This window comes from Rhyacophila brunnea, unplaced genomic scaffold, assembly GCF_057557595.1.
Source record: "Rhyacophila brunnea isolate RB1 unplaced genomic scaffold, BYU_Rbru_1.0 scaffold_2, whole genome shotgun sequence".
Classification (NCBI taxonomy): Eukaryota; Metazoa; Arthropoda; class Insecta; order Trichoptera; family Rhyacophilidae; genus Rhyacophila; species Rhyacophila brunnea.
The window spans coordinates 16,113,062-16,126,740 of record NW_028232859.1 but is presented as its reverse complement, the minus strand read 5'-3'; the positions used below and the strand labels follow the sequence as shown (position 1 = coordinate 16,126,740).

At 34.6% G+C, this 13,679-nt stretch overlaps 1 protein-coding gene across 8 annotated transcripts in view; it reads right to left on the bottom strand.

The window, feature by feature from the left end:
- Positions 1–13,679, bottom strand: part of raskol (Ras GTPase-activating protein raskol) — a 287,813-nt gene that overhangs the window by 16,265 nt on the left and 257,869 nt on the right. For all 8 annotated transcript variants that reach the window (XM_085947503.1, XM_085947501.1, XM_085947505.1 and 5 more), the window contains 5 exons: positions 7,069–7,276; positions 6,196–6,384; positions 5,611–5,757; positions 3,144–3,289; positions 2,240–2,482 (listed from right to left, as the gene is read on the bottom strand). In XM_085947503.1, the coding sequence (XP_085803629.1) occupies positions 2,240–2,482; positions 3,144–3,289; positions 5,611–5,757; positions 6,196–6,384; positions 7,069–7,276 (933 nt within the window). The remainder of the gene's footprint in view (positions 1–2,239; positions 2,483–3,143; positions 3,290–5,610; positions 5,758–6,195; positions 6,385–7,068; positions 7,277–13,679) is intronic.

Genomic DNA, 13,679 nt, shown 5'->3' with positions numbered 1-13,679 from the left:
ATAAACTTTTCTAGCTATTTTTCGATAACAACTTTACCTAGAGACATCACCTTAATTGACTACCGCGGTGGTGTTGTTTCTTAAGCGACGATATAAACCCACAAAAAAAATATTTAAATTCTTAATTTGGTACAAAAAGCGATATAATCATACATCGGAATATTTTAAATCTGGTTAATTCCGCGCGCATTTTGTCGACCAATCAGCGAGCGGTAAATATTAAAAATGGCGTCAGAACTAAATCTCAAGTTTTATGCTCAAGTGACAGTTATTCGTTGTGTTTATCTTGTTTTATCACTATAAATATGAGTGACTTACTCCAAAATATAAATAAGACCTCTAATGAAGTGTCTAGAAAGCGAATACAAAACAAAGATTTGTGGAAAAAAGAACAGGAGCGCCATATAAAGTAAGTAAATTTTGTACTATTTGGCATGTACAGTGTAACTGCTAAATATATATTTTTTGATATTTAATTAGTATTTTTTGTGTAATATTTTTGTCTATACAGAGTGTTATGTCAGTAAATGTTCATTTTTAATTTTTTATGTGAAATATATTAGATCTTAATTGATTATAGTTTATGCATTTTCTTATGTTGAGTGTTTTCCATGAAATAATACGCACATCAAAACAATTTGTTGAAATGAAATTCCAGTGGATTGCAAATGCGGCTGGTGTTTATTATATTCTTTATACTCACTTTCTAAAAATAATGCTAAAATTAAACTGTTCCCATACATATATTATAATTCAATAATTTATGGATTTATTATGGATGGCATTTGCACAGATCATAATTTGAAAGAATTGTATCGGAAATTTGGTAGGCACATCTATGATTGGAAACGAAATTAATGAAAATCCAATTTTTTTTTCAAAATTTTAATATTTTTCCCCATACATTTTGTAATTCAAATTTTTATCGATTTTCGGTCCCATGAAATTCGTACCCCCACGGGGTTTTACTGTATAGACCTAATCTCTTTTACAACATTTCTATTTCATATGTCTAGACATGCTCAGCGTAGATCAAAATGGAGCTTTTATGGAATTTTCAGAGCATAACCCTGGACATCCCTTAAACGTTGTAGATAATCTATTTATATAATTTTGAAGCCTTATTATCCTTTATATTTATTTTAAATATTTGATGACTGCATAAAGTATTTTTATTACATAAAATAGTATTCTTTTAAACCTCTAGCTCTAATGTTTTAGAATATAGTCATATTTCAGCACGTCCATGTGAAGTGGTGTTAAGATTTTTTAGGTTTTTAAATTTTTAAACGCCTTAAAAAAAAACTTAACACCACTGCACATGGATGTACTGAAATATGACTATATTCTAAAACATTAGAGCGAGAGGTTTAAAAGAATACTATTTTATGTAATAAAAATACTTTATGCAGTCATCAAATGTTAAAAATAAATATAAAGGATAATAAGGCTTCAAAATGATATTAATATATTATCTACAACGTTTAAGGAATGTCCAGGGTTATGCTCTGAAAATACCATGAAAGCTCCATTTTGAAATACGCTGAGCATGTGGGCCCTTAATAGACTGCCAAATTTGCCATCATTTAATAGCCACCAATTCATGTTACTGAAGACAGACGAGGATTGACTCCGGGATTGTTATGTGAATAATCAAAAAAATTATATAAAGAGGAAGAGTGAAGAAAGACTTCAAACAATATTATATCAGGCTGCTATAATTTTCACTCCTGTTTGTTTGTGTTACTCTCGAAAATAGTGTTGGTATGTAAGTTGGCCATTTTGCTGGTTTATTATTATTTGATAACCTATGTAAAACTCTTGATGTGTAAACCGTATCTTAAGAGCATACTTCAGTGAAACGGCAAATGATTTGCAATTATAGGTGTGCCGAAATTTCAGACTCGCTGCCAATCGGAGAGTGAAAGTCGAGCTGTGAACACGTCAATTTGTTTTGTGATGGCGTCGGGGGAATTAATTCTTAAATTGTGTAAGATGACTAAAAAACGTTATCCATTTACTTGAAAAAGAAAATATGTCAATGAATATATTATTATTATTACTAATAGAACAATAAAATAACATTAAATGGATGCATGTTGAATTTTTATGACATATTATGTTTTGTTCTGCACGCGTTGTTTGCACATTCTTCGCGTCGCATAGTCACGATCGTTTTAGACCATGTCCCAGCTGAAGTATATATAGCCTTAAACAAGTTTATAAAAAAACATCTTACCTATAACAGGTTCCAAATATTCCAGAAGCTTGCCGTAGTTATCTCTTAAATAGCTCAAGAGGGGATCATAGCTGTGTTCGGGTAGAACTTCAAGTTGCTGGTAACGACATTTAACTCGGAGGCTTGGCATGGTCCCTCCTGCTTCGGGGGGTGGTAGTATTTCGCCTGACGATGTAAGGATCTGATGCCATCGCTCACTTTGGTGACGACCGGTTAACTCATGGACGGGGATTTTTACAGAACCTAGTAGACAAGTGACAAAATATTAATTTTAATGTAGTAAAAAAAATACCTTACTATTTACCAAAATAAACTGGTTTTCATGGTTTATGAGGAAAGTGGTAGATGAAGCATATTTTCAGACGATGGAAACGAATAACAACTACAGCAGAACTCGGTTATTACGATCTCGGACATAGCGAGATCTCGGATGTAATGAGGAAACATTCGTTGAAATTTTAGTTTATGATTTTCTCCATATATTTATTCACTGTTTAACGAGCAACTTATTGGATATACCGAGCTAAAATATCGTCAAAAATTTTCTTAAAACTGTCAATGTGGTGATCGTTTGAAAACATTTCGACCCTAAGCAATAAAATCCGACCGGACAGGATGCCGCCCGGATCGCATTACATTTATGACACCAGTTAAGTGTCTAAGTAGCTACCTAATTGGTGTTTTCTCTGACAATATTGAAAAAGCATGCATATGGTTGAAATAAGTAAAAAATCCAAGGTTTGTGAAGTCAGTAGGTACCTACCAGCATTCATTACAATAAACAACTTATTTTATAGTTTATGAATGCCATGGCATGCTTGTTTCGGCAAATTCAGTCGGTCCCATCTTCCTTGTAATAAACAAGTTCGACTATACTTAATTTGATCAAATAAAATTTACTCACCAACTAGACATCTTTTATCTCTCTTTCTCGGTTTTCTGTCGGGTTCTCTGTATACATCGATTGTGATAACGTTGACATGTGGTAGACCGGAAAATTCAAATACTTCGCCCCAGAAGCACAATTCAGTTTTCAGCTTGCTAGACGTTCTGCAAAATAAATAAACCCTCATCTTGAATTGCTCCCATAAGAAAACACAATATTGTATGGCATGACACCTCATCTTATTCAAACTTAATTATACAAAAAAAAAATCGATTTTCGTATTTTATAAAACATATAGCTGGAATAGCTGAGTCCTGTTAAGTAGGTGTACCCCACAGTGTAGTAGGTAAAATGGGTGAGTTCGAATCCTATATGTAGCATAAATTACATGTTGTTTTTTCAACATGTGTTTGATCCGAAACAAGTCAATAGTTTAGATGAATGGTTCACAACCATTCCTTGTAAAAAGTCTTAATATAACCCCCACTCCGTGAAGGCCCATATTATATACTATGATTAAGTGTGAAAGTGGTAAAAAAACATGTAGTACAAAAATATTTAAACTGTTTTTAAACAGTTGCGTAAAATTTATTTGTTTAATTTTCAATGATGAATTTGTAGAATACCTCTTAATTTACAGTCATAAAACACTTCATTCTAAAGTGACAAAATAGGTCAAGTTACAAACGATTGTTATTTTCAGCAACGAAAATTAACACTACCATATAACTGATGCAGGATAGTGTGGGCAGTTTGTGCCTATCTACTTTGTTTTAGTGGCGTGACATTACTTCTAAATAATGGAATTCAAAATAGCCCTGTATTGTTTTTTAGAGTGGCAATTGGCCCAAATTACTTAGATTTGTGTAATCAATCACACACAGAAATAGCAATATATTGTATTTCAAACTCAAGTTTGGACATAATGAGTAGCAAAGTTTTAAATGTCCATTCGGAGACAGTCGAGCATGTTTTTTGGTTGAAATGGACAATGTATGTAGGTAATAATAAAACATCACCATCCATTCATGACAATTTCAAGTTTCAGTATGTCTTCCAGGCAATAATGTAGATTTAATAGAATTGACTTATTTGAGTGAACCCAAAATTGTGAAACGCTTGCAGTTTTTTTGACAGGTAAGGAGTTTGGTACTAATGAATGATATGAGCTAATTTACCACGTTTTTATTAGCTCGTATTTTTGTTTGTCCGGTACAAATTATTTTTTGTTTGTCCAAGATTTGTATTGGACGATTGAAGATTTTTAACTAACTTTCCGACTAGCAAGACATTTGAAACTTTTAGAATATCTCAGAACACGACGACAATGCATTCTTTTAACATTTTTAGCCATCTTTAAGCAGAATTGAATTCATTTTCAGTTAATTCCTTGTATGGAAAGTTATTTCGGAAAAAAATCGTAAAAAGTAAAACACTATTATTGGTTGCTAAGGGGGTCCTAGCAACTAAATTATTAATATATACATGCGTTACTATAGAAATCAATATGAAATGTCAAAATGACATTTCAGTATTCTATATTTATTCAGTATTTCTATCAAGTACAACAAAAAGTATTTATTAATACATAGAATTGTCAAGTTTATATGATTCAACAGAAAATTTCAAAACGTGGTATATAAAAAGTTCTTTTTATCTTGTAATTATTTAGTGATTAGTTTAAATATTTTTAGTTTCGCTCTCAGATATTTTTCTTCGGTTCCAATAATCCTTATGTCAATAAAAAACAGCGATAAAAACGATTATTAACTGAGAACATAGCTTGATCTTTAAATGATACTTATTATGATTCTATCAAATGTATGCCTAAATATCACTAAATATAAATTTGCTAAATTTTCGTTCATGCATCTATGTACTACTTACCGTACTACTTACCAGATCCCTATATTATACAATCAATAATTATTTTACAGAAACAAATGTGTCTGAAAACTGGCTTTAATTTCAAAGGCCAACATAACAAAAAATAACAAATTACAAATGAAAAGCTTTCAAGTTAAAAAAATATTCACTCATCTGTCAGCATAATTTTGTTTATGCAATAATAATGATAGAAGCTACATTTTACAAGAACACAGCTTCCTCTCGCTTTATATGTCTAATATTATTCAATATCTTGAAATCATAAACAATCAACTTGGTAATTCTGTGGGCAATTCTGAGATACCCAATATTGCAATAAATTAATTTAAATTATACATCTGGTGGTGTGGGCGAACAGAATGGGCAAGTGTAAGCTTATATGACCATAGCTTATTTTGAATGGACTCATTTTCGCATGTTATGAATATTATTTAATAGACTTATTGCAGGAGACATTTAGAATTCTTGTGCAATGGAGTGTGAAAATTTCTAAAGGTTGGCCAGAAAGAGGTGGGTGGTTTATAAAACACAAATTGATGACATTTGAGAGATGTCGTTCTGATTGAGTTGTCAATGCTGTAACAGTAACTGTTGTTACCTGGCGTAAAGTGTGGCATCCAGCATCAGTTCACAATAATATCTTTTCTTTGGTGCGAGTCCTTTCGCTTCAAGCAGGTACAGACGGAGAGATCTTTCTGTTCTTCTGACACTGTTGGCTCCTTCCGCCTGTAGGGATGCCTTCAGACTGAAAATAAATCATGATTACAGAACCAAAAACCTGACATGGTAAAATTGTAAATGATTTTATGACACTGTGACAATCAATCTATGTATATAAAAAATGTGTGTTTTCCTTGTTATCTAGAGTAGCTTGGATAATAGGATATAGAATTAAATGACTGAAGACTGTTTGAATTCACAAAAGAAGCGGATTCATGAGAATATTATCAATGTTTTTTGTAAGAAATGAAAATATGAATAATATTAAATTATACAGGTTTTTTAAAAAAGGTTTTGTCGATAGCTATTTTGGTTGTAACACCATTATTAAGACTATTCAGATAGGCCGTTAATTTACATGATAATTAGCAAGTAGATGAGAGACGCTGCTACGTTAGTATGAAAAATGTCTTAGAATACACAAAATGTGAGTGTCCAAGACCAAGTACTTGTGATGAATTACCTATTGATCCACGTGTCTCTTTCCAGCCTGGATCCACAGGCAAAATATCTTGTGTGCGGTGGGGGTCCTGGTAAATGTAGAAGAAAGCAATGCGGTCTGCCGGCTAATGAGGCGTGAAGGGCTCGGACTGATCCACCTCGCACACCAGCAGCGCAAGCCGCAGGCTGGGAGAGGAGGCTTTCATGGGATCTGAAATATTACAATAAATCAATATAGAGCGGGGAATATATAGAGGGGGGTCATAATCATATTCATACAAAGAACCAGATAACGATTATGTTGTGGCACACAATGGAAGAAGTGAGAAATCAATTGAATGATTATTTCATAATAACTATTCAAAATAGGTACTTCTCCGTAACGACACAGTCCAAAACTGCTGGAGTTAATTGATTCTACGAATCTATCATAGATACTCAGATGTCTTCTGCTGTTTAGCATAATAGATAGCTCGACAATAAAAACGAGTCTGTGTGCAAAGTGAGCTTCAATTTGCAGTACCATCTAAAAATCTAAAATACTGAGGTGTGAAAAACAATTTTAATTTGATTTATAATACTTTGTGATGACTGATTAAGGATTACATTTTTTCAAACATATATCAGTTCAGTGAACATTGTATACAAACTGTTCGAAAGTTGTATCCAAGCTGTTACCAACATTTACTTAGATTTTCGAACATTAAATTTAACATAATATGTTAAAAGTATTATTATTGTTCATGATTTTTTATTTTCTCAGCAGGGATGGGAATCATTGTAATAACATACAGATGTTCTTGGTTTCAACTAGACTTTAATTGAAGATGTACAGTCGCATTAGTATATAGGTAATTATCTGTGTCAATAGTGGTTTATGTAAGGATTTATTTACCTTGAAGATCTTAGAGGTGCCCTTGGAGCTAATTTTGCGGCACTCCTCGCTCTCTTGAGAGGGCTCGCCCGCAGCGACCTCTTCGAACTGAAGAAGAAGGCGGCGAGCCGGGAGGGACTGCCAGAGGGAACCGGGGTTGGGGTGACGCCAGGCGCGATGGCGCCGTGTCCCCCAGAACCGCGCCGGCATGCTTTTTCGTATGATGTATCTGAAAAGAGAAAAAATATGAAATATTAAGATTTTGTAAAAAAAAAAAATAATGTGAAACCGTTAATAAATCATAAAGTTAATCAACTGGTTTGCTCAAATACTAACTGGTTATTCTCGCACCAAAGTCGTCGTTGACTTTCCATTCATATTTATAATACGATACAATATGATTACATACTACTGCATGTTTTAGATTGGGAAGCACTGATTTAGAAACTGCCAGTACTCAATAGAAAGTATGAAATATTATTATTCTTGTAGCTCATTGAAATCTGTCAATAGGTGTCTGAATGAAAGGTCAAATATGAACGTAATAAAAATGACTTATTATTTAGCTAAAAGGTTAGCATAGAATGGTATGTAGGTATAAAACAATTATACTGATGCTTAGATACATTTATCATGTTAATACTTATTGTAGTAAAACAATTACTAATACGGTACCTATTGGAATGCATAAATTTAATTCAGAAAAACTGTGGAATGCATGAATTCGGGTTTGCAATCCCCCGAGTGAAATTTTGCAAAAAAATGTAATATACATCTTAAATTAATTAGTAACAATCTCTTGATTTGTGTTTTAGTTTTTGATTTAGTTAGATGAGATTTTATTACAAATTCGCATATTATTTCCGATCGCCTAATTCTGTTAATTTCTTGGTAAGTGATTTCAATTTTTTCTTATTTAAACAATAAAATATGATATCTCTAAAATACACTTTTCAGTAGACACAAACATGTCCGTCAGGATTATAATAATATATAACCCAGGGATTATTGGACCAAGAAATCAAGCGGGACCTATTAGAGAAGTCTTTTTCGGCTAGGAATTGATTTGAATGAATCTAGCATTATTGTGATAATCATTATTGTTGGTAAGTCAAATATTTCTTATTTATTTATAACAGTAACACGTAGCACGCACGCATTTATGTTGTATAAATATGTACAGTTATCGCATAAGGGGTTTCCGCTAGAATAATAATCAATGTTCATAAACTAGGACAACCTGTCGCAGCCCAAAATTTTACGTCGCCATTGAAAGTTAAGTAATTTTGTAATTTGGTAAGATAATGAGTGTCGACTAAAGAAAGGGTGGCAATCAGTATTCTTCCTCCTTGATCGATCAAACCGGAAATTGAAGCTGTCAATCGGTTGACCTGACATACAGTAAAGTTGACAGTTTGCTGCGGCTGCGACCTTTTAGCATTATTGCTCGTCGGGGATGGTCGTTAGCTCGTTAAACTAGCGACTAGGGAAAAGGTAGGATGTTTACAAACAGTGCAAGCAAACAGAGGTGTAAAAATAAACCATTAAAACAATGCACACATGTACATAGTAGACACAAAGCATAATATTATCCTATATTTTCTATCCGTATTTTTTAATATTAATAAGATACGATAAGGAGAGCTTTGCCTTTGCACACCTTTCTATTATTTTTAGGAATTTTAATGTTAATTGTACTTAATCAAAAATAGTTTTATCTTTAAAAATAAAACATATCTCGTGGGTATTAATTAAATTGCTCTCTAATTATCATAATACCATAAATGATACTTATCAGTTCCAGTCATTGATTTACCACATATGATAGGCATTTAGCTAAATGAATATAGATTTAATAAGTACACAATTTCTGAAAGTTTCAATACACTAGGGGCCATATTACGCATTGCAACCTCCTCCTTGCTCCTTGCTCCCCTTGAATTCAACCCATCTCGTGGGTGATGACTATAATATGCATTGGGCCCTTTAACTAAGCCTTCGATATGAAATCTCAATGTTAACGTAAAGACGTTTGCAGAACAGGTCAAATACACGAACACGGATTTTTAATATGGGCCCGTTTACTAAAGAATGATATTTGCATTGCTGAGAGACCTCATATTGTATATGATCAGTCGTTGACAAAGTCGCTTTTATTATTCCGATGAGTCGCTAATAAGTCAATAAGACAAAATGATCTTGATGTATCACGGCTTGTCGAGAGAATTACTGTTGCGGAAGATAGATTCTTCGCACTGATGAGCAAGCAGACAATACCATATATATGAGAACTGCATATTGGCAAGTGATTATTGACAGCATTTAAATTAATAACATTATTTTTTATTATGTGCTCAACAATATGTCACTATGTAAGGAATAGACTTTTCAAATATGTTTACCTACTTCCTCATACGCATAAATAGGGGCGTAAATAAATCCCGCCCCAGTGGAGTTGAAATTCACCAGCCGCACATAATTCGGTGAAGCGTGGCGTAAAATCTCTTAATCCGACCCCGACGTCTCGTAATTCCAGATGCGAAGGCAGGAAGGAAACGGCCCGGCTGTTTAATTAATGCGGCACGCGCGAATGCCTCGCGACCAATCGGTCAAACAAATTAAATTATTAAAACATCCCCAGTTTTGTAACAAATGCCGTTAGAAGTAGCATAATAATATAATAGGGTTATTTACATAAGAGATTTAACGGGTAAAAATTAGATGACTATCATGATCAATTCTTGAGATGATTAACCAAGATAAAAATCCGCAACATGCCATGTGTAGGAACAGAACGTACAAAACATGACATTAAATCCAGAAGTTTTACGCCAATGATCACTTCTATGACCGTCTCACCCGAAGAGGACCGATTGCCAGCATGGAAAACCATGTCTCTAGTAGGTACCAAATATGGAAAGCCGGGTATTATCTGACACAGGTATGATGATACTGAGTACTAGTACTTATTAAGCACGAATACTAAACTCGAATACCTACCTCCGTGTGAACAATGAACAATTTGTTTCAATTTAAACTTTGTATCGGATAAGTAAATCCTCTGTATGAAACCGTTCATAACATACTATGAAGATGGTAAGGTGAGGCGATATAATGAAATGGGGGATGTATTATGACCACAGAACGGATTAATAAGATAGACGTGTGAAAGCCAGTTGCCCTGGACCAAGGTTTTGAAGTCGTGCTATTTTTTATTATTTTATTACTCAACCCAAAGAACACAAAGCGAACCGACAGTCTTTAAATATTTAATCCGTGCGTTGTTTAAGTGAATTAATATTATGATAAATAGACGTAACTATTGAAAATAAATTATTTTTTAACAAGTTTATGCCATATATATCTAAACTCGAGAAGCGAAATCTGTTATAACGCGGTCGGGTAAGCCAGTTCCCTTTAAGTTTGTGTTCATGATGATGACCAAACCTGCATGCGTGGCAAAATACGCGTTTTCAGTAATACCCACTAAAATACAAATTCAACGAGATCATGCAACCCAAGGAGAATGGTGAAGCGGGTAGCCTTTACCAACTTCTGACTGCCATCTTATAGTAATTGCATACCCGACATACGAAGTTTAATATCGGTCAATTCTACCATCATACGGTTCGCTACAGCAGCGTTTGAAAAAGACGAAGACGTAAAGAGACATTCGAATAAAAGGCATTGGCCACTGTGTTGATTTTTCTTGTGTGTATTAATTAAAACTAGTAAAACACGCCCGTATTAATAAAAAAATGCGGCAATTAAGAAATTTTATACGGAGACCTTCACATTATGCATACACACACACATACACAGCCATTTATTGATAGACAGAATAAAAATAAGAGCGTTGATTGCTAAAACATCTCATAGCATAGCGAACTAACAATACCGTATCGTAGATCCGTGAACAACCTTCAAGCGTGTATGAAGAGATTTTTAATTTAAATGCTAATAATATGTACAGTAATTTTATTGCAATCCGATACACATCGCGGACCTCTGTGTTCGGTTCTAATTAATGAAAACATATATATATATGTACATATATTTATTTATAGGTATTCAATAATTCGAATACACAGCATCACAAACATCGTTTAATACGCTAGAAATCCCTTCGTAACACTTCACCAAGGATGAGTGGCTACGTCATAATAATATCTACCCTTATAATTAATAATATTATGATACTCAAGTATTTGTAATGTTATTATAATAGAAAAATAATTAATCTTCTTCTTCTTTGGCCATATCCGCCCCTTAATTGGGGCAATATGGACACCACACGGCGCCTCCAAGAATCCCTGTCGCTCGCCAGTCTTCTTGCTTCGTTCCAGGTCAAACCAACATCCCGTAGCTCCACCGTATACAGTATACACTCTGTAGATAGTATTTAGCGGCCTTCCAGGACGCCGGAATCCGCTCGGCTTGAAGAACAGGCAAGCCAGGTTGAGGTTCTCTTCTGGCATCAGCAGCACGTGGCCGAGCCAGGTCCAACGTCGCCTCTTCACTTTCAGCGTGATGAGAGGGTGCTTGGTGCGTTCTCTTATCTCCCCGTTGCTCCTAAAGTACCACATCCAGTATTCGTCGCAAACATCTGTTTACGAAGCTCAGTATACGGTTGCTCTGAGCCTTCGTAAGGTGCCATGATTCGCTACCGTAAAGCAGCACCGTCAGAATGCAAGCGTCGAATAGTTAATAGTTATTCAATAATAATTATAAAGGATGGATTCATAAAGGGCACTGAACTCCTACATAGTACCTGCATTCTCAGCATCGTCTTCTAGGCGTTATACATCTAGGGCTTTCCAAAAACAATAATTTTGAACATGGAGAATCTGTAAGTACGTACCTATATTTTTACATTAACTACTATCCATATACCTACGAGGTCGATCGATTTTTCGTTTACCACGTTGCATTCCCGATTTATTATCTTTTTGAAATGCGCGCGTTCCGTTCACCCACAGAACAGATTTCTGAGTTCCCTGCGTTCACCCTATTGGAGTGGTCAAAGTTTATGATTTCCCCGATATGTGGGCCCCGTATAAAGCAAAACAGCTTTTATGTATCTCCGTTTCCACAATGTATCACCATAGTCCGAAGACACCATGCAGTATTTCGCGCTCAAAACTGATATCAGCGTTTAATACAATATGCAGCTATCTATTCATTATTGCATCCGTCTAATGTCGTCGGATCCTGATACATACGCTTTAAGTTGTATTATAATTATTCTTCTCTTTATTTAGTACACATTTAGAATGTCTTGAGGCGCCATCTATCCACCACACAGTCAATCTTCCCTAAATAGCTTAGTTACGCCCATCTTTGGTACCATACCAATAAAGTATTAAATTTGTTTAATTGAATATAGGTATGTACTATGTAGAAACCACGTGCAGGACGCATTGCCAATGTTAATAACACATACGCTTTAATGAAAACAGCTTAGTGATAACTGATAAGATACTACTGACAATGCCGGTAATCCGGGTACACTCGCTGGTAGGTGCCGTCAAAGATCGACTGTAGTTAATGTTAAAATGTAGTTTCAAGTATAAGTTAGTTGCCGTCTGCCTCTGTATCCGGATGTAAAGTTGAAATAAATCTAGGCCTCCTGAATGTCGTAATTAAATTAACTACGCGTACCTATTCAATATCAACTTAGGTACTACCTTGTGTGGTGCAATTCACGTACCGTTTGATTGACTAAAAATAATATTTTAATTGAGCAACAATTCAACTGTAAAAATGACAATAGGTAGGTACATTACCTGCAACGTATTTATCCAGCAATGTATGCATAATTGGAGGCAGTCAAGATGTGGTTGTATGTTGTATGTACACGCAAATGCTAAGAGTAAGTTCTCTTAACCGATTGATCATAAGAAACGCAGGCCCGGAAGTATAATTGCCTCTAGGATAGTTAATATCCGACTTGATCACAAACCTCATGAAAAATAACAATTTTAATCACTTTCCATAAGCGACATTGACATACATTATAATAATTTGTGATATCTATACAATAACTGAAATATCGCAGAGAAAATTTTTCCGCGTTTTGCAGAATCAGACGAGATTTCTGCCAGCGTGATAAAAATAATTTTCATGCAATTTCACTTTGATTGGTGCGACAAATTACGACCATTCCTAAGCCGCGTGAAGTTCTTTTGGAATAAACATCCGCTCAATAATGCATGGGTATGGTAGGTTTAAATTTGTCGGTCCATATACGATAACACCAGAGTTAAAAATATAAGTAGAATGAGAATAGTTTATGTAAAACTAATATCCGTTTCTTAGTAGCGATAGTTGTCTTGAGGCATTGCCCACTGAAGAAGGAAGCCGATACATTACACGACTGGTCCTACTTTTCGCCCCTCCAGTTGTCTATGGATGACCTGTCATTGCCTGTCAGTGCTCATACTGACGCGTCTGTCGTGTTCACTTGTCGGTGTATTCTTAGTTTCAGATTTCTTTCAGATTATTTTAACGTATCTTGGAGACCTAGGAGTTCATCTGATTTAGTGGTTATGTGTTATCAATAATTGGAAGTGACGATCAAAGTAAGTAAACTTCTTCTGTGTATAATAATATCATGATACACTAGGACGTTT